This window comes from Camelina sativa, chromosome 13 (assembly GCF_000633955.1).
Source record: "Camelina sativa cultivar DH55 chromosome 13, Cs, whole genome shotgun sequence".
NCBI lineage: Eukaryota > Viridiplantae > Streptophyta > Magnoliopsida > Brassicales > Brassicaceae > Camelina > Camelina sativa.
The window spans coordinates 6,739,998-6,757,561 of record NC_025697.1 but is presented as its reverse complement, the minus strand read 5'-3'; the positions used below and the strand labels follow the sequence as shown (position 1 = coordinate 6,757,561).

The following is a 17,564-nucleotide window of genomic DNA, read 5'->3' as shown; positions in this document are numbered from 1 at the left end:
ATGCGATACGTTGCTTTCATTTTTTTGTATTATTATATACTTTAAAAATGCTAACTTGCCCCTATAAATTCACAGTATATCATCACGCGCTTCATATACATAATTTACCAACACTACTAGCTACAACTTGCACATTTATGTTTGTTTACCTTTGTTTTCAAACTAGTATAATGATGAGGTTTCTGATGAGATTCTCGTTACAAAATTAATACTATCATCAGCTACCCCCAGCTGGTAATTAAGAACTTTGGATGTAAAACCTTTCTTAATTATCGATTGCAAAGTTAATTTTTTCAAAACTGTTTCCTAGATTCGTCTATATTGTACTTTTTTTTTACTATACCAACATGTGTTACTATGACCTATTTCATCTACAAAATATTATGACATAAGATATATGTTTATGTTGAAAATATACTGCATAACATTAAGTAACAAAAGTAAAATTAAATGCTATCACGGTGAAAATGAATTTTTAATTAAATACATTTGAAATGTTAATTATCGTATATATTTCCCAAATATGTATTCACCATATATACATGTACGAGTGTACTTATATCAAATGTACACATTTACATCTAGTACGAGGTGGGTATATATATACACTACAAACTTTAATTCTTAATATTGGTTAAAAATGACTTTGAAATGTGATAACTGCAAGACCGTATATATTGCACATGTTAACTGATCAGCTTTGGGCCTCATGTGTCTAGTTACCAGTCAATTATCAAACGTGATATTGTTGTATTTTATATAACTAAATCATTTGCTATAATGATATAAACATAGAATTTTGAAGAAAATAATATGTTTAAATCTTTTGTATAATGTCAGGCTTCTTATTATATACCTAAAATAGTAAACACCATATATACACAGACATTACTCTACCAGCTGAGGAGGAGCACATACATAAATAACTTTCTAATTACATAACTATGTTCCAATATGTAAAACCAAAACTGAACTTTAGTGTGATGCTACTAATTAATTATAACTCTATAAGAAAGATTTAACTTAAGCAGTACGAACTAAACTATATACAATATCTTCAAATAAAAATACAGATAGTATGGTAATTGTAGCACACGTGCTTAGAGAGAGCGTGGGAGTAGAGAAGAGAAGAAGTAGAGAGAGATGGCTAGAAATGAAAACACACCAAACCCTAACCTCACCCTCACAGATTTCTTATCTTTTGCTCCCTATAGATTCCATTCAAAACAAAATAAATTTCATTAAGATTGCACAACCTCCACACATTTCCAAAACACATAGAGAGAACAAAATAATAAAAATCAAGAACCCTAGCTAACAATCAAAACCAGTAAAGCAAATTAAACTTTCCTCTTCTTCTTCTTCTTCTTCTTCTTCTTCTTCTTCTTCCTCAAGCTAGTACCTTTGTTCTTGAAATTAGGATTAATTTTCTTTTCCCTTTCCATCGATTTTTCAGAGACCTTTAAAAACTCAAAAAGATCATATCTTTCCTCAGAAAAAGAGATACCCAACTTATGTTTTTGTGTGTCTGTATATAGATAAACATTACATACCCATATTTGTGTGTGTGTATATATAAAAGTAGAAATTAGGGTAACAACAAAAAGAAATGGGAAGAGGAAGAGTAGAGTTGAAGAGGATAGAGAACAAAATCAACAGACAAGTAACTTTTGCAAAGCGTAGGAACGGTTTGTTGAAGAAAGCTTATGAATTGTCTGTTCTTTGCGATGCTGAGGTTGCTCTCATCATCTTCTCCAACCGTGGAAAGCTCTATGAGTTTTGCAGCTCCCCAAAGTAATCACTCAGCTCTCACCTTTTCAATTTATGTTTTTTTTTTAAAACTTATTTATTGGGTTTTTGCTAGATCTGAGCATATAGATCTTTCTCAAGGACTTGTTTTGGAACTATATGGATCACCCGATCTTGAAATATATGATCTTGAGTTTAATCAGGTTTCTTGATTTCAGCTTCTAGGTTTTCTTGAATTCTTGAAATTTTCAAGATCTGATTTCAGGTTGCTATCAAGTTATTATGTTATATCTTCTTTTTTATATTTTAGAAATATGTACATGTAGAATTGTGTAGGTGGATTAATTTCAAGGTAAATCCAAATCCAGATATGCAATCTGAAAAGTTTATATTAATTAATATATGTCTGTCTGATTGGAAACTTAAAAAAAATGGATTCACAGATTTCTATGAAAATTATAAGTACCCAACGTAGAATGCTAATATATGGTTCCATGCATTAACCATTTGTTAGTTCATCATACTTTATTGTGGTTAATACTTTAAACGTGTGTATATCTATGAAGCTTTAATGATTGTGGTGTTTTTTTAAAAACAATTTTTTTGCGTAGATGTTTATATGTTAAAATAGTTTAGTTAGTTACCTTTTTTAATTACTTTTTTTAACAAAATGTGTTATTTGCATTTTGTGAATCAACTCAAATGAAAGAGTATAAGATATTGCTTGCAAATAATATTCTTGATATATGTAAATACAAATGCAAAACTTAAAGTTAAACGTCTGGAACAATCAAATCCCAAGTATTTCGTGAGTCAGATGAATAGTAGAAATTATCTTCAGTTTTTGATAGAATTATAAAAACTTGAAGAGCTAGCTCTTGGTTATGGTCATATTGTAAGGTCTATCGACTAAGTCAAGTATGATCTTTTTTTGATTAGCTTCTTTATCATGTTTGTGAGTTTCTTTCAGCATGCTCAAGACATTGGATCGGTACCAGAAATGCAGCTATGGCTCCATTGAAGTCAACAACAAACCTGCCAAAGAACTTGAGGTGTTCTACTTCAGATGATATTTTAGATTTCTATCATACCATTTCAAGAAAGTTTCTTCTAAAATTCTACTTCTCTTGCAATTTCAGAACAGCTACAGAGAGTATTTGAAGCTTAAGGGTAGATATGAGAGCCTACAGCGTCAACAAAGGTATATATCTATCTATTTCTCCTACATGTATTTATACAATTATACGTATACATAACATAATTCATATTTGTGTGTATATGAATGTGTCTTTTTGCAGAAATCTTCTTGGGGAGGATTTAGGACCTCTGAATTCAAAGGAGCTAGAACAGCTTGAACGTCAACTTGACGGCTCTCTCAAGCAAGTTCGGTCCATCAAGGTCATCATCATCATCTATCTAAAGCTATATATATAGAGAGAGAATTAATGATTCAAATGAGATTAATGTGTGAAAATGTTGTTTAATTATGACACTATGGTGGCATGATGATTGTTTGCAGACGCAGTACATGCTTGACCAGCTCTCTGATCTTCAAAATAAAGAGCAGATGTTGCTTGAGACCAATAGAGCTTTGGCAATGAAGGTATAAACACAATAAATGCATTTGATGACTGCGATTATCTCAGTTTTGAAGTCTCTCAAACATTTTGGAATCATCTCTAGTTTTCTTGTTTCTGATTATAGTCTTTTTGTGATATATAATTGTTTAGTTGGACGACATGATTGGTGTGAGAAGTCATCATATGGGAGGAGGAGGAGGATGGGATGGCGGTGAACAGAATGTTACCTATGCGCATCATCAAGCTCATTCTCAGGGACTATACCAGCCTCTTGAATGCAATCCAACTCTACAAATCGGGTAAATCCTTTGCCTTGAAAAACCATCTGCATATTAACGTGTGTACTTCACAACTAAGATTGTCTTTGTTCAAAGTTTTTAGTTGCTTGGTCGAAATAGGGATCACCGACGTTTGAGAACCTATTGAGTTTATTGTTGATGTTATGGTGACAGGTATGATAATCCGGTATGCTCAGAGCAAATAACTGCGACAACACAAGCTCAGGCACAACAGGGAAATGGTTACATTCCAGGCTGGATGCTTTGAGAGTCATCATCTTCTATGATCAAGCTCACCAACAAAAGTCCTTTTTATATATAAAAAGTATAGACACAAAGACTTGGATTTGTAGACATAAGTGGCTGGCTATATATAATGGTCATGAGGATCTTCAGGACATTTGTGTCTTTTGGGAAACCTTGCTTTTTTATTAAGAATTGAAATGTGTTGAAGTTGTTTTAGCACTGAACCATAAGACCGGTTTATTGTCGTGTAATGAGAAACAGCTTGGGTTACACTGGGATCACTTCTTGACCCATTGAAAACCTCTGTGCCAAAATAATAACCATCACATGTATACTATTAATAAAAGGGTTAAGTAATTCATACAAAATGTTGATGTAAAAAAACAAAACACTGCCCCATAAGCAAATCTTGAGAAACATGTCAGATTCCTGTGTGCATGTGTTTTGCTGCTGCTATTGTTTTCTCTCCAGAGGGCTTTTCCTCATAACTCCATTAGCCAAATGTGCAGAGACATTTCCTCATTTCCATATATATACCATAAATTGTAAATAAAAAGTATTCACAGATCAACAGATTAATTTGCACATCTGTCTGCAGCCTTGTCAATCTTCCCAGTTTCAGTTTAGGCAGTAAAAGACAGGATCAATGGTAACAAGTTACGGTGTTTCGTTAAACTCCATCACCTGCAAACGAGACGAATTCACAGCAGAGGAAAATTCTTCTTTAATCAACATGAATGAGAAAACAATGCAAATGTTCTGAAATTCGTAGGCCAGATAACTATAGATTTACATTTCTAAGGATACTTTCACGGATATGTGTTTCAAGGGTTCTTGCACATTTGTCCATTCTATTGTTCTTAGGATCACACGTCTACTTATGCGTGATGTTGTCTGAAGAACATGAAAAGTGTTACCTTTCCACAAACAGGACAGTTTTCACTTCTCTCCATCCATTCATAAATGCAGCTGAGGTGGAAATGGTGAGAACAGTTTGTAACAATCTTGGGGTTCTCTGATGTATATTCTGAAACAAAAATTCAAGCAGAAATCTGATACTAAGCTTCCTTCGAATTGCATTATTGATCGATCAAAGACAAAAATCAGATGAAAATGAATACCTTCAAGACAGGTTGGACAGACATCTTCATCATCAGATGTAATATATGTGCCTTCATCATCACCAGTAGCCATTGTCTTTGACTTAAGAATCCTTCGAGTGGATTTAGAGAACTCTTCTTTTGAATCTTCACCAGAGATAATAAGCTTGTTATTAGCCCATTTGCTTCCTTCCACTGAGAAAGACTCAGAATCAAAATCAGTATCACTTCTTAATGGCTCAGCTTCCTCATGAGAATGACTTGAACCCTTATCGCGTCTAGAGACAAGCGAATCACGCCTTGACCGGAAGCATCTTGGATCAGCATCATAAGGCAGAGGCCTTGGAGTAGAATGGAATGTGTTAGACATAAAATTATCATACGAAGTAGATGAAGCTATTGATACATTAGTAGTAGTAGCCTGTAAGGAGGATGGGAGAGAGCGAGTTTCTCCTCTTCTGAATAAAGAGATGTACTGCAAAAGAGACCAAATTCGATGAGCTCTACGTTATATATAACTAAAAGATGCAGNAATGAATACCTTCAAGACAGGTTGGACAGACATCTTCATCATCAGATGTTATATATGTGCCTTCATCATCACCAGTAGCCATTGTCTTTGACTTAAGAATCCTTCGAGTGGATTTAGAGAACTCTTCTTTTGAATCTTCACCAGAGATAATAAGCTTATTATTAGCCCATTTGCTTCCTTCCACTGAGAAAGACTCAGAATCAAAATCAGTATCACTTCTTAATGGCTCAGCTTCCTCATGAGAATGACTTGAACCCTTATCGCGTCTAGAGACAAGCGAATCACGCCTTGACCGGAAGCATCTTGGATCAGCATCATAAGGCAGAGGCCTTGGAGTAGAATGGAATGTGTTAGACATAAAATTATCATACGAAGTAGATGAAGCTATTGATACATTAGTAGTAGTAGCCTGTAAGGAGGATGGGAGAGAGCGAGTTTCTCCTCTTCTGAATAAAGAGATGTACTGCAAAAGAGACCAAATTCGATGAGCTCTACGTTATATATAACTAAAAGATGCAGAGTAAAAACACTGGGAAGAGAGAACATTTACCAGGTTAAGTAAGCTATTAACAAGACATCTCGGGCATGGGCAGTTTCTGTTAACAGAACTAGTTGGATTCGGGTAATCCTCAAAGTCGTCGACACGAAAGCAAGAAGAAACACACCCCATCTCCTTCTCTTGTTTCTTTAACTCAAGAACTTGGAGGCAAATAGCTTTGAAAAATCGACCAAGATTTATTACCAAAATCACAAAGCTGGTTTGGAACTTTTTAGGAAACTCCTAAACCTTCACCAAGAAGGCCAAAATGAGAGGGTTTCTACTTTCTAATTACAGAAACTCTCCAACGATGACAGCAACAATCTGCTTCACTCCCTCAAATTATCACCTGTAGAATGACCTGATCACTGTTTGGACTTTTAGATTTTAAAACATCGATCTCTTCAGTTACTATCNAGTTACTATCCAAAACTCATCACAACTCACAACAACAAAAAAAAAATCCAATTATATGTCAGCCATATAACTAAAGAGCTTCTGAGCATTGACAAATAAGCAGAGAGACTCCTAGCAAGAGACATCATTCACCAAACTCAGTAAAAAAAAACTCAAAGGCTTCAATTGGCAAAAATTGGTAAAAGTGAAATGTAAGCAATTAACAGAATGAAAGGTGAAACCTAATTTAGGTAAACCCCTAACAAACGCAATAAAACAGAGAGAAAAAAAACATAATAATTATTAAAAAATAAACCTCCACTGTTTGGTTTAACTCAGAGACAAAGCAGAGCCACATTTTGACCAGAGAACAATATTTTTTTTTTTATAAAGATTGTTCTTACTGATCAGAGTCGATCACAACCCATTTTTATCCAGTTGCTTGTTTTACAGAAGAACACATTTGAAAAGAAAAAAAAAACAGAGGAATCGGAACAAAGACTATACCTTTCATCGAAGAACTAAATGGGTTTTCGTTTTTGATCGGAAAAAAAAAAAAAAAAAGAAAGAACCGACGAAATTTTAAAGAGAAGAGACTCAATCAATTTTGCTTTATTAGCAGATTACAAGGAAAGTGAAGAAGCGCTTTAATCTTTCACTTTTTGTTTTATTAAAAATCCGTCAGAGAGAAGAAAGATTGAAAGAAAAAAAAAAGCGAGAGGAAGGAGGGGAGGGAGGAGGAGTAGTGTGATGAAGTTGGTGTGAAGGTGGGTGGGCGTTGTTGTTGCGCCTACACCATTGGCCAAATGGGTTGAGACTTGAGTTTAGAATCTCTCTCTATACAAAATATATACCAAAAACTATTGCAACTCTTTTTAAAATAGATTTATAATTTTGTCATTTTGTTTTTAATGCAAATTTACATGTTTAAAATATAAGTAAAATTAATAAATGATGACACTAGGAAGATATTTTAATTATAAAAATCATACACTAGAGATTTTGCTATCCAAAATATAAAAAAAGTAACAAAAGAAAAAAAAAAATTAATAAATGATGACATAATGAACATTCTTTTAATTAAGAAAAACTTGCACTACAGACTTTGCTATTCAAAAATAAAAGCAAAAATAAAAAAGTTGGGATTAAAATTTATTGAATGTGTCTTTGATATTTAATGTTTAACGTGTTATATAACAACTAGGTTTTACCCCGTGGTACACTGGTCTATTATTTTGTTCATATGATACTCTAATAGTTTAGTGGTGCTTGTAGTTGATGGTGAATTGCATATATATATTGTTAACGGTTGTAGATAGGTTTTGTATAAACTCTTGATTCGCAAGTTGAGAATATACATTTTATGATTTGGTTAGTTATGATTTAGGAATAAATGATATGACATATTTTTATTTTGATTCTCAATTGATATTATTGGATTAATAGTGTACATCTAAAGCTGATAAGAACTTAGCAAATATGTAATAGTTTATTAAACGCAAAAACGCAAATTAGATATTTCCAAAGATGTATTCATCTTGAATTAGTTGCTATATTATAGGGATGTGATTACAAAATTTGTGTTATCAATTCTTTTTGTCAAACTCAGCCCAAAAAATTCGGCATGTAAATTAGATTTTTCCTAAGATACAATGGACATTAATTGACATTAACTGAATGTAAATAAGTATGCTATGGATTAAAAACCGGCCCAAAATATCTGGTAATCTTAAGGAGAATCCGGATAATTAAATCGGTTATAATTTTAGTTAAAAATCTGATCCGAAGTTGGCAAAAAGCCAAAAAGTGATGGCATCCTATTGTACTTTAAAAATATATTTCGAGCTCTATATGTGTATATATTTGTTTGGTTATAAATATCCTAAGAAAATTTTTAAAATATATTTTCATTTATAAAAATTCAAATCACATCATATGGTGGAAAAAATCTAAAATTTTATTAACTTTATGTATTAAATAGTAATTAAAATAATTAAATATAAGATTAAATAAAAGTGCAAGGAGAATTATTTTTTAGTCTAACATATTGATTTAAATTAGGTAGATAGTTTTTAGGAAATTAATATTATCAAATCAGGAAATGATTGTGTTTGGTTGTAAGTATTGTAGAGAATTTAGTTGAGACTTGTTTGGATACAAAAATAAGAGAAAATGACACAGAAATGTACTTCAAAAATGTTAAGATAAGTATATAAATCTAATACAAATAATAAATTGACAAATATATATGACTAAAATAGAAATATTGATAAATATAGATATACTGTAGAAAAATAACATTGCATTGAAAAAAATTACATATACGTACTAGAAATATTTACTGATTTATAATATAATAAAGAAAAATCCAAATGTTCAATTTTTTATTATCTATTCACATAAGAAAATAATAGTACCTAGTATGGAAAACCAATGTGTCTTTGCAGTAGCTAATATTTATATCTATCGAAAATTTCTCTAATTAATCTTCTACCCACACAATTCATCATCTTGTTTAAACTGTTGCAGACTACAAATATAACAAACAATGACGACTCAGTACCAACCAAACTACAAGTAGTAGTTTGTTAGTGGGACAACAAAACGTTGGGTTTTTTTTTGTTATTCAGCCCATATAAAGTAATTTCATATAGGCCCATAAACTTTCTGAAACAATAATTCCGCGATACAGTTCTCTCTATAATACTAAAGATTTACGTATTGAAACCATACACGTATCTACTTGCAAGTTGCAACACTCTCATAATCTTCATTAAGAATTTAAGTATCAAACCCAAATCTAATGTAACAATATTGAGAAAATATAATGTTTTAAAAAAATCCAGTGGCTTTTTAAAATTAATATATTGAGAAAATATCAGAAAAATTGATAATTACAAAGTTAGAAATTCTATAAGTTCTCCGTAGAAAAAAACACAACCACTGGATTTTCTTAAGTTAACATAATGTTTTTTAAAAAAATCAGTGGTTGCTTTGTGTTCGTCGGTTTCTAATAGAGTTTGTTCCTTCTCGTGAATTGCTGATCTTTTTAACAAATACGACGTCCCATTAATAAAAAAAAAAAAAACCAAAAAAATTCGAGAAAAACATTCACATTCCATCTTCATCATAAAAAACATTCACATTCTTACTTATATATTTATTTCTTTTGTCCTTTTCAACAATGAATTTTGTATACATACTCTATAAGAAGACAGAAGTACGAATTGGGTATATATGGTTGTGTGGACATGCTTAGTGTCTCGTGAATCGACAGAGACTCTCCAACTGTATTCGCTTCCCCATTCTCATTCCCATATGCCTTCCCTTTCATTAATTTCATGTAATGTTTCCTCTGTTACAGAACACACACACAAAAAAACTATAATTTACTTAAGTCTAGTTATCAACTTTAGTCTCATTGGCTATATATTTCTCCAAATCTAAAACCAATCGTTTTTAATATATAGATATGTAAACGAAAAAATCATCTGTGGAATACTACTACTCTTCCAATGGTTGAGCAAAAACTTAATGGTTTTTTTAGTAGATTGTTGTTGTAAAGAATGTATAAGTTTCAGAACATCATATTGCAAATGATTCATCGTATAATCCTATATTATGTCGGTTAGACTGTTACTAAATAAGTTTAGTTTTGGATAAAATTGACGATTGCGATATTTTAACAATAATTATTTGGAAATATGGATGTAGACAATACATGATAAAAAAAACAAACATAACACATGGATTATATTCACAGTTTTGGAAATGAAAAATCATGTCAAGTTTTAGTCTCATTAAAAAATTTAAGATGTGAATAAGGAAGATGCAGAAAACAGATATTTTTTTGAACTCTAAAATATCTCATGTGTTCTTCAACCTCTAGGCTCTAACATAAAACATAATATCAGAGGCCTATTAATTCATATGTTAAAAAGGAAACAAAAATATCAAGAGGCCAGAGGGTAGTAGTTTCAGCAAATCCCGCAATTCAAGAAAAAACACTATATGATCACAGTAACTTCGTACGTGTTTTTTACCGTGTAAACGATCAATCTAATCGACACGCGAACGTGAATCCAAATCTTATTGTTGTCTTTTTCTCACCTCTTACACTATTTTTTACAATAATTCAGCTTCTGAGCTGTAGAAGGATAGGGTCACAAGACAATATAGTAGCTATCTTTTGTAGTTAGGCTTTGTATTTTTCCCATGATTCACATTAACATAGAGATAAAAAGAGATAAGCTTTCTTTTGCAATCTATTGGTCTTTCGTGGCTCACTCATCTTCTTCACACGACACTCCTATATATATATTCCTCTTTCCTCGATAGAGAAAGACAGAGTCGATAACTATGGAGAGAACAACTACCTTATGGGTTTGGTTTAGCCTTATGGTTTTCTTAGGCATCTCTATTAATGGAGGTTTGTCTCAAGGACAACAACATGTTGTGAAGAAGACACGTTCGTCTGCAGTTGTGGTTGGAACTGTCTACTGTGACACTTGTTTCAACGGCGCCTTTTCGAAATCACCCAACCACTTAATCCCAGGTCTGCTTTTCGTTTTTTTCTTGCTCGTATTTTATCTAACTACCTGTAAAAATCAAGAACAGAGCTCTCTGTTCTACCAAAACATGAACTATCAATCTGGTTTGACCGATTATGGTTCAAGATTACACCAAGTTGAAGTCTATGTAGTTGTAGTTTATGCTGATTAATATTAGTACAAAACCTGGTTAAGATCGGTTAAGTAGATCATGACATGAACGTTCTTGTTTATGGGTCTAACATCTTAGAAAGAATAATGAATAGTTTTGTTGGATCTTATTACAGGTGCTTTAGTTGCGGTGGAATGCATTGACGAGAACTCGAAACCGAGTTTCAGACAAGAAGTGAAAACAGATGCGCGAGGTGAATTCAAAGTGAAGCTACCTTTCTCAGTCAGCAAACATGTGAAGAAGATCAAGAGATGCTCTGTGAAGTTGCTAAGTAGCTCACAGCCTTACTGTTCCATAGCTTCTTCCGCGACATCTTCTTCTCTAAGACGCATTAAATCAAACCATCACGGAGAGGATACTAGGGTCTTCTCTGCAGGATTCTTCACTTTCAAACCTGAAACACAACCAGAGATTTGTAGCCAAAAACCAGTCAACTCCAAGCCTCTTTTACCGGATCCCTCATTCCCTCCACCGATCCAAGATCCGCCTACTCCTTCCCCTATCCCAAACCTCCCTATCGTTCCTCCGCTTCCAGACTTGCCTCTTCCTACACTTCCTCCTCTTCTTCCTTCTCCAGGAGGACCAGGTCCACGGAAACCAGCTTCCTTGCGTAACAAGAAATCTGTTTCCTTGGAAAACAAGAAAACCGAAGAAGTGCTAAAACCCAATTTCCAATTTCTTCCTCCGAACCCGCTAAACCCTCCATCCGTCATCCCTCCAAACCCTCTGATACCTTCTATCCCAACCCCAACTCTACCTCCAAACCCGTTAATCCCTTCTCCTCCAACTCTCCCTCCAATTCCGCTACTTCCTTCTCCTCCAGCAGCTCCAACTCTGCCACCGATACCAACAATTCCGACTCTTCCACCTCTTCCGACTCTTCCACCAGTCCCAGGCGTAACTCCGCCTTCACTACCTATGCCATCACCACCTTCTTTACCTGTTCCACTCCCTCCGATCCCTCTCATCCCTGGAATCCCTCCGGCTTCATCTTCCTTTTCTAGTCACCATCAACCCTAAAAAATTCAACAATTCCACTCCTCACATTTCCAATTATGTAATCTATATATATATATCATGTTTAAATTTTTGTTCTTCCTTCTACATTTTCACTTGTTGGCTTGTTGTAATTTCAATAATTATTGTCACTTCATTTTCCGCTTTTCTTTAAATCCTGGTAATTTAAAAAAAAAAAANAAAAAAAAAAAAAAAAAAAAACAAAGGGCCTAAGTTGAATTGATATAGAAATATAAGCGAATTTCGTAATTACTTAAAAGATTGAGTACCGTTTCGTAAATATTACGTCCTCCTCGTACTTTTATTATAATAATAATATAATGTGAAGTGGTGGTGGTGGGGTATGTTAAGTTACAACACATGAGCGAGAGAATCCTATAAAGAAAGAAACCACACACAGACACAATTCAAAAATTATATAAAATTGTTTCCGATCTGATCTTAATGGCGGAGCCGGAGACTTTCAAGATCCGAAGGCTCGAGATCTCCGATAAGAGAAAAGGATTCATAGAGCTTCTAGGTCAACTCACCGTCGCCGGTTCATTGACCGACGAAGAGTTCGATGGGCGATTCGAAGAGATAAGCTCGTACGGTGACGACCACGTGATATGCGTGATCGAAGACGAGGCGTCTGGGAAAATCGCAGCGACTGGGAGCGTGATGATAGAGAAGAAGTTTGTGAGGAGCTGCGGTAAAGTAGGACACATCGAAGACGTTGTCGTGGATTCGGGTTTCCGTGGGAAACAGCTTGGGAAGACGGTGGTTGAGTTTCTAATGGATCATTGCAAATCAATGGGTTGCTACAAGGTGATTCTTGATTGTAGTGTCGAGAAAAGATCCTTTTATGAGAAATGTGGGTTGACCAATAAAGCCATTCAGATGTCTAACTACTTTGCTTGAACAAAGGTTGAGTTTTTTTTTCTTTTCTGATTCTGCATTTTCCGAATAAGAGAAACTCTCAAGTCTTCTTATGTATGAAAAAATAATAAGAGAGATTTCGTCATTTTTAATGTTCCAGAAACCTCAAAAGCTTTTACTTTTCTAGCTTCTCTACAGTGAGTGCATTGACCATATATGATTAGGATTGCAATGTATTGAAAACACACACGAAATGACACAAACACGACCCATTTCCATAGACAATGATACACTCTTGAACATAAAAGCCATCAAGACACGAGCTTTTTCTGAGTTTGAATGATCCGTTTCAACAGAATTAGGCAACACAAAGGGACTACTACACTAGACAACAAAAAAAGCTTTAGACTTTGAAAAAGTTGCGACCACTAATACCTATGATGATAAAACAGCTTCGGATGAATTGCTTTTCCATTCACAATGTGAATCCAATCAAGACAAATCGCCACCGCTTGATTGCCATAGATTGATGATGTCTGTAGCTTGGTTAAGGAGGAAGACGCGATGTAGCTCAGAGATCCAAGGCTTGCTCTCTAACAAAGCTTTAAGCTCTTCCCAAGCATCTTTCCTAGGCCAGAAGTAGTATGGACTTAGTGGGATTGTTCCAAATCCTGGAATTATATGGTCTAATGCAACTCCTATGTCCTTTTGCATCCACACAAACTTTAACACCACCTTTGGTTTCTCCAGCGGCTTCACTAGCACACGCATCTTCTTCTGCAGTTGATGAGTCAATAAACTCCTCGCTTTAGTGCAAACATAATAATACTATCTGACCTTTTCAGAATCAAGCAACATTAGTTAGGTTTCACTAGCACCCACAATGGGAAAACGAGTAACCAAATGGATGTAGACAAGAAACTTCGGTTTGAGTTTGCATAGAAACCATACATCTCAAATTTGTTACAGTAGTGTTCCTAAATCAGCAATGATGCAACATAAAGCGAGGTTATATGGATATATGTGTGTGTGTGTATGCATATCCAAGATGTAGATGTGTACAGACATGGCTTTGATGGAACAATTTGCTTTACCACATGTTTCGTTTTAAAATGACAAAAAAGGCTGCTACTTTGACTAACAAGCTAAAACCCCAATTTTGTTCAAGCAAAAAGTGTTTGACAGTGACCAGTGACTGACCTTTTCAAGTGAAGGAGATTCAGATTCTGGTGGTTCATAAGAGAATGTGGAATCCGAGGGAGACGCGAATATTCCGGGACTGATGCCGGAGAGTTTCGCCGGAATTTGACCAGGATTAAAAGTAGAGCACGAAATCGACGGTAGAAAAGAGGGTTTGAGCTTCGTCGACAAAGAGATATGAGCTACAGGTTTCGAAGTGAGTTTCTGAGAAGGTGAAGCTGTTCTGATCCCATAAGACGCACTCTGACTTGATTGAACCGCCATTTTCAGCTTCTAAGCGAGCGAGAGAAACAGAGAAAGCAAACACATACAGGTTTTAATTACAATCTTCTGGTCGATTCGGGTCATATCTTGTCGGGTCGGATCAAACAGGTTTGTTTATAAATTAAATCAAAAATATCTAAGTTGAATTTTGTATTTGAGTTTTGTGGGGTCAAACAATATATAGGTTTATCATTTTCTGAGATATTTCCATCTTTAGAAGATTGAATAGTTTTATAATGAATACTATTTATATCTTCAAATATTGGAAGTGACTTATTTTTATTTACAAATTAATTCTTAAAATTATTACAAGTTGTTATACAATAAAACATCTATAAATTAATAATGTTGGGACCATGAAAATCTATTAATTTATAGAAGTTTTAATTTTTCGATAAATGACTTTCCTAATTTGGTAAAAAACATTAAAAATAAGATTTAATAGTTATAACTAATATTTTTATAAAATCAATTACAATAAAAATATCAATTATCTTGTTTTGACAATAGCACTCAAAGATTTTTATACAGTAAAAATATCAAAAATGAACTACAATAAAAAAAATTAATGTGTCGATATATACATATATTTAGATAATTATATATAATTATTAATTTCTATTATTGATAGGACCATATATTTACAAAAGATTTTCAAAAAAAAATATTTTATTATATTATTGAATAGTATCCAAAATTACACTAGTCCCAACTTGGGACAGGATAAATCTATTAATTTATAGAGGTTATTAGTTTACCGAGTATTAATTTATAGAGGTTCTACTATATTTATACCAAACAAATTACTTATGTTTAATTTATCTAATCAGTTTAAAATTTCCATTTGTTTATTTTTCTAATCAAATTAAAATGCAATAATAACTTATATTAAATAATAAAACAAACAACATGCTCAATGTAAAACTTTAAATACTCACTCTGTTTCAAAATACAGGATAAAATGTTCTAGCTAAAAGCATGATATTAAGAAATTTTTACATTTTTAAAGTTTAATCAATCATAAACAAGACTGCATATAATAAATAAATAAAAAATATCTTATGAAACACAACAAAATCCTTAAAACATCCTATATTATGAAACAGAAAGAGTATGAATTATTATTTGGCCAATGATTTTTTTTTGTCAACTATTATTTGGCCAATGATATACATAAAAAATGGTCTATCATAATGGAAACTATTCACGACTCTATGGTTCTAAACAAAATATATTTTGTTAGCCAAAAATAAACATGTAGAAAGTATGTTCTCCAATCACAATGGATATTTGCAAGAAAAGTGTGATACATGATATAATATAAATAATTTTACATAATATGATAATAGAAGATGAACATGCCAATTGAAGTTGGAAGGGAAATTTCACTTCCATATTTTTAAATAAATAATGAAGAAAATATGAGATTCCAAAAAAACAAATCACTTTGAGAGAGAAAAAAAAAAGAAAAAAAAAATCAAAATGCATTAATTGATAATTTGTGGAAGAAATATGTGTTTTTGTATTGATGTTATGAGTTACTTATAATAATGTTTAGTGCTTTACTTTATGTACAACTTGTTGAATTAAAAAATTAATGGATCAAACTGATAAATTTAGGATGTTAAGGGTAATTGTTAATAATTAATAAAATAGAGATAGAATATGCTTAGAATATTCGTTTTGAAGTAGAAAATGAAGGAAACCATTGGAACCTCACTTTGTTTTTACAGTTAGATTTGATATGTTTATGATATGAATATGATATTGAAGTCATGCAAATATATGGAAATGTGAGAAAATATATATAATGGGATTTTTTTTCTTATACTTTTTTTAAAGAAAACAATAGTTCAAAAAAAAAAAAAAAACAAGGGCATTGTAGCACCACATACATAAACCAAAAATCCAAACCCTGCAAATAGTAGCACTGAACCTTACTTGGCTTCTACAAAACATTGGAGTCTTTTTTTGTTTTTCACCTCCTTTCCTCAAAGTTAAGCAATCATGTCGTAGTCATCCAATTTGTCATTGTACTGAAGCACCTTTCGTTTAATCTTGGATGAATCAACCCAGGTGATGAAATCTTCCATGTTCCTAGTTACTAAGAAAGCAGGATCAGTAATTGTATCTGGGCCTACACGAATGTGTCCTTGCTCTATGTATGTCACCGCTTCTTTGTTGTGCTCTGCAAACTTCAGGTGAACCAGCACAGTCGATAGCCTACGCCTGCAAATATACATTTTTAAGAAAACCTTACATGAGGCCAACGAAATTGAGATGTGATTGGCTAAAGTTGCTGCCTATATAAAAAGAACTTGCACAAACTCTTACCTACAGAAGGATGAAACTGATAACCGATCAGTTAAAGCCAAGCTCTTCCTAGTCGGTATAACACCCATGTTATATCTGCAATTTCAACATACATGGAAAAAAAAAAAGACAAGCCATTCAGCCATTAAGAATACAAGTTTTTCTCATCGCAGAATGGAACCACAAGATTCATTAGAACTGCTACTTTTTTCCTGTACTTAGACAAATTCAAATATGTAGTTCTGAAGATCTACAGTAATAACTCTGCACTGAAGCTATTACTGAGTAGATTTCGTAAGAACCCTGACTCAATCGTTAACCAGCATAAGAACATTGATCACACATTTTACCAGGAAGACATTCAACCTCCAAGAAAAACAACAAGTGGTCTCTAACTCTAAGAAGACCTCTGGCTCTCAGAGCTAATATTATGATAAAACAATAGTGAAGGTCTCGATGTAAAAGCTGCAGAAAATGGTATAGCTCTAATGTTCGAAGTCCTAAACGCTAGAGACAACAAAAGAGCCATTGCTTGTAACAAGCTATATAAATTGTACACACAATTGAATTAAAAAAAAAAACTCACAGTTTCTCCAAAAGCATATCAGTCATCTGAATCCGAAAAGGATCAGCTGCATCCATTTGTTTCATTATATTCGTCAGTTTCTGCACCATCCTACACAATCCTGAATATCTGCCAGAAACCAGTCTCAATGATCAGTAAAAAAAATACCATTGTTCCATCAAAAAACACTGAAACCAAAAAAGAAG

At 33.2% G+C, this 17,564-nt stretch overlaps 6 protein-coding genes across 10 annotated transcripts in view; 3 read left to right on the top strand and 3 right to left on the bottom strand.

Annotated features, from left to right (window-relative positions):
• Window positions 1,195-4,127, top strand: LOC104735602 (developmental protein SEPALLATA 1). Its single transcript, XM_010455425.2, has 7 exons — window positions 1,195-1,794; window positions 2,720-2,801; window positions 2,889-2,950; window positions 3,048-3,147; window positions 3,269-3,352; window positions 3,480-3,628; window positions 3,782-4,127. Exons 1-7 carry the CDS (start codon window positions 1,610-1,612, stop codon window positions 3,873-3,875), a joined length of 756 nt encoding a protein of 251 aa, XP_010453727.1. The 5' UTR covers window positions 1,195-1,609; the 3' UTR covers window positions 3,876-4,127.
• LOC104735601 (E3 ubiquitin-protein ligase At3g02290-like) lies at window positions 4,165-7,236 on the bottom strand. Of its 3 annotated transcripts, none has more exons than XM_010455423.2 (5): window positions 6,927-7,236; window positions 6,036-6,400; window positions 5,495-5,948; window positions 4,771-4,880; window positions 4,165-4,537 (listed from the first exon to the last, which is right to left on the bottom strand). In XM_010455423.2, the coding sequence occupies exons 2-5, from the start codon at window positions 6,153-6,155 to the stop codon at window positions 4,511-4,513; spliced, it is 711 nt and encodes a 236-aa protein (XP_010453725.1). In that variant the 5' UTR covers window positions 6,156-6,400; window positions 6,927-7,236; the 3' UTR covers window positions 4,165-4,510. The 3 variants fall into 3 exon arrangements, with proteins under 3 accessions (XP_010453725.1, XP_010453726.1, XP_010453724.1); XM_010455424.2 differs by having other exon boundaries at window positions 6,036-6,391; XM_010455422.2 differs by having other exon boundaries at window positions 6,036-6,372.
• On the top strand, window positions 10,618-12,304 carry LOC104735600 (vegetative cell wall protein gp1-like). Its single transcript, XM_010455421.2, has 2 exons — window positions 10,618-10,974; window positions 11,257-12,304. Exons 1-2 carry the CDS (start codon window positions 10,779-10,781, stop codon window positions 12,159-12,161), a joined length of 1,101 nt encoding a protein of 366 aa, XP_010453723.1. The 5' UTR covers window positions 10,618-10,778; the 3' UTR covers window positions 12,162-12,304.
• On the top strand, window positions 12,506-13,190 carry LOC104735599 (glucosamine 6-phosphate N-acetyltransferase-like). The gene has a single exon (XM_010455419.2). The coding sequence runs from the start codon at window positions 12,603-12,605 to the stop codon at window positions 13,056-13,058; it is 456 nt and encodes a 151-aa protein (XP_010453721.1). The 5' UTR covers window positions 12,506-12,602; the 3' UTR covers window positions 13,059-13,190.
• Window positions 13,271-14,574, bottom strand: LOC104735598 (30S ribosomal protein 3-2, chloroplastic). Its single transcript, XM_010455418.2, has 2 exons — window positions 14,217-14,574; window positions 13,271-13,793 (listed from the first exon to the last, which is right to left on the bottom strand). The coding sequence occupies exons 1-2, from the start codon at window positions 14,478-14,480 to the stop codon at window positions 13,509-13,511; spliced, it is 549 nt and encodes a 182-aa protein (XP_010453720.1). The 5' UTR covers window positions 14,481-14,574; the 3' UTR covers window positions 13,271-13,508.
• The window catches only part of LOC104735595 (U3 small nucleolar ribonucleoprotein protein IMP3-like), a 3,120-nt gene continuing 1,885 nt past the window's right edge, over window positions 16,330-17,564 (bottom strand). For all 3 annotated transcript variants that reach the window (XM_010455417.2, XM_010455416.2, XM_010455415.2), the window contains exons 4-5: window positions 16,815-16,889; window positions 16,330-16,709 (exon numbers count right to left, since the gene is read on the bottom strand). In XM_010455417.2, coding sequence (XP_010453719.1) covers window positions 16,478-16,709; window positions 16,815-16,889 — 307 coding nt within the window. In that variant the 3' untranslated portion in view covers window positions 16,330-16,477. The remainder of the gene's footprint in view (window positions 16,710-16,814; window positions 16,890-17,564) is intronic.